Source organism: Herpailurus yagouaroundi, unplaced genomic scaffold (genome assembly GCF_014898765.1).
Source record: "Herpailurus yagouaroundi ecotype Mexico unplaced genomic scaffold, PumYag 160, whole genome shotgun sequence".
In the NCBI taxonomy this organism is placed as follows: domain Eukaryota; kingdom Metazoa; phylum Chordata; class Mammalia; order Carnivora; family Felidae; genus Herpailurus; species Herpailurus yagouaroundi.
The window spans coordinates 45,144,688-45,147,271 of NW_024412401.1; the positions used below are offsets into that span (position 1 = coordinate 45,144,688).

General features: G+C 41.9%; 1 protein-coding gene across 1 annotated transcript; it reads right to left on the reverse strand.

Moving 5' to 3' along the window:
- Positions 1 to 264: 264 nt before the first annotated feature.
- LOC121034443 (olfactory receptor 1L1-like) lies at positions 265 to 2,001 on the reverse strand. The gene has a single exon (XM_040481228.1). It carries the CDS (start codon positions 1,622 to 1,624, stop codon positions 680 to 682), a length of 945 nt encoding a protein of 314 aa, XP_040337162.1. The 5' UTR covers positions 1,625 to 2,001; the 3' UTR covers positions 265 to 679.
- Positions 2,002 to 2,584: the final 583 nt, after the last annotated feature.

Below are 2,584 nucleotides of genomic sequence, written 5' to 3' on the forward strand. Positions count from 1 at the left end.
AAATTACATAAGGATACTGGGAGCTCAGGTTTTTTTGTTAAATGTTTATTTATTTATTTTAAGATATACAGACACACACACACACACACACACACACACAGAAAGAGAGAGAGAGAGAGAGAGAGAGAGAGAGAGAGAGAGAGAATCCCAAGCAGGCTCCAAACTGTGAGCACAGAGCCTGACATAGGGCTCGATCTCACAAATGGTGAGATCACGACCTGAGCCAAGATCAAGTCAGACGCTTAACTGACTGAGCCACTCAGGCACCCTGGGAATTCAGAGTTATTGACAAGGAGAAATCTAGTCAAGAAAAATTAGTGAGAAATTTTTAGTTGCACTTGGAAAGAGTGGATAGGAAAAGGGAATGGGAGTAAGAAAATGAGAAATGGGTGCAAAGACCCTGGGTCAGTTAGGTGGCCCTAATGAGGTGGCTTTGATTGGTGGGTATATGATAAGATATATTATTATTATTATTATTATTATTATTACTATTATTATACTGTAAGATAAATATAAAATATTATGAATATATAAGACTTGGTATATAATATTCTAGTCTGGTCACTTATACAATTTCCCACGAACACTCAGTTTAGGTATGCTAACTTCTAGCAGCTTGGTATGTAGACCAGGAATCAGCAGAAATGAAGGCTCAAAGAAGACCTGCTTCTGAGTGTGCTCACGAAAGTGCTGCCTGGGACCTCCTGCCCATCAGCTTCCTCAGGCCTTGCTTCATGTCTTTGTTCCTCAGACTATAGATAAAAGGGTTCAGCATGGAGGACAGAACTGTATAGATGACTGTTGCCACCCTGTCCTTGATGGTATAGCTAGACAGGGGTCGGAAATAAACATAAATAATGCTTCCATAAAAGAGGGTCACCATGGTGAGGTGGGAGCCACAGGTAGAGAAAGCTTTACGCTTCCCCGCAGCTGAAGGGATCTTAAGAACAGCAATGAGGATCCGGACATAAGAGATGACAACACACATAAAGGGGGTCACCAGGGTTATCAATCCTTCTGTGTTAATTACAATTTCATTGACAAATGTGGGGGAGCAGGACAATTTCAGCAGAGGGTTGATGTCACAGAGGAAGTGGGGGATAACATTGGAGTCACAGAAGGTGAGACGGTTTATCAGAAGAACTAGTAACAGGGAATGGAGGTCAGAGATGGAGCAGGAGAAGGCCAGCAGCAGGACGCAGCGGCGGTGGCTCATGGTGGTGACATAGTGGAATGGGTCACAGATGGCCACAAAGCGGTCAATGGCCATGGCAGCCAGGAGATAACTTTCTGTGTTGGCAAAAGCCAAGAAGAAATACATCTGGGTCATACACTCAGCGTAGGAGATGGACTTCTTCTCTGACAGGAAGTTCACCAGCATCTTGGGAATGATGGTTGTTGTGTAGCAAACATCAATGAAGGATAAGATGCTGAGGAAAAAATACATAGCTGTCTGGAGTTGAGTGTCAGAGCGGATGGCCAGGATGATGAGCAGGTTTCCTACCAGAGTGACCATGTACATGATGAAGAACAGGGCAAAAAGTGGCTTCTGGTCCTCAGGCTGGGAGGACAGTCCCAAGAGGATGAACTCAGAGACACTGCCGGTTTGATTGACCGTCTCCATAATCCTGCATGTACCAGTGAATATGGAAAATTCCAGAACTTTCAATTCAACAAGTTCCAATTTATTCCTATCTCCCCAAGAATTCCTATAAATTGCCCATGATTCTGTCTTCCTTCCCTTCCACAAAAAGGAGTTGAACAATACAAAAGTTTAACCTGTGTTAAATGCAGGTACATCAGAGAAAGGATTTCCTTTCAGAAAGAATCCTTGGTGGACCTCAGTGATGCATGTTTCTCTAGCTCCCCATAAATGCTTATTCAGATATGTCAGGTTGAGGTTCATCTCTCTACCCTCCTTGCAAACAAAACAAAGTAAATAAACGACAACAAAAAACCCCAAATACCTAAGTGAAACAGGTAAATATGAATGCTGACATAGGCGCACAGTGTTTATTGTCAACATTTCAGAGACAACATTTCATTAAAAGCTGGCAAAAAAAAAAACCCTCTATTATATGTGAACCTATTTATTAGAACACTCTTAGACACTGGGGGTTTATGGCTTCACAATTATTCAACACCGTTGCATTAAATGCTCACTGGGAACTCAATTGCTTAGGACTGAACTTTGTACTGAGAGTACAAAGATGAGTCATTCTTGATTCCTAATCTTAAGGTGGTTATAGTCTAGTAGAGAAGAACTTTTTAAACAAATAAGCACAATAAAATGCTACAGGTGTAGTGACAGGTGCACTGGAAAGCAATGAGCTTAGTGTGGTGTCTCTGCTAAGAGCACACATTTTGTTTTTGTTTTTGTTTTTTTTTTTTTTGTTTTTTTTATATATGAAATTTATTGTCAAATCGGTTTCCATACAACACCGAGTGCTCATCCCAAAAGGTGCCCTCCTCAATACCCATCACCCACCCTCTCCTCCCTCCCACCCCCCATCAACCCTCAGTTTTCTCTCAGTTCTCAACAGTCTCTTATGCTTTGGCTCTCTCCCACTCTAACCTCTTTTTT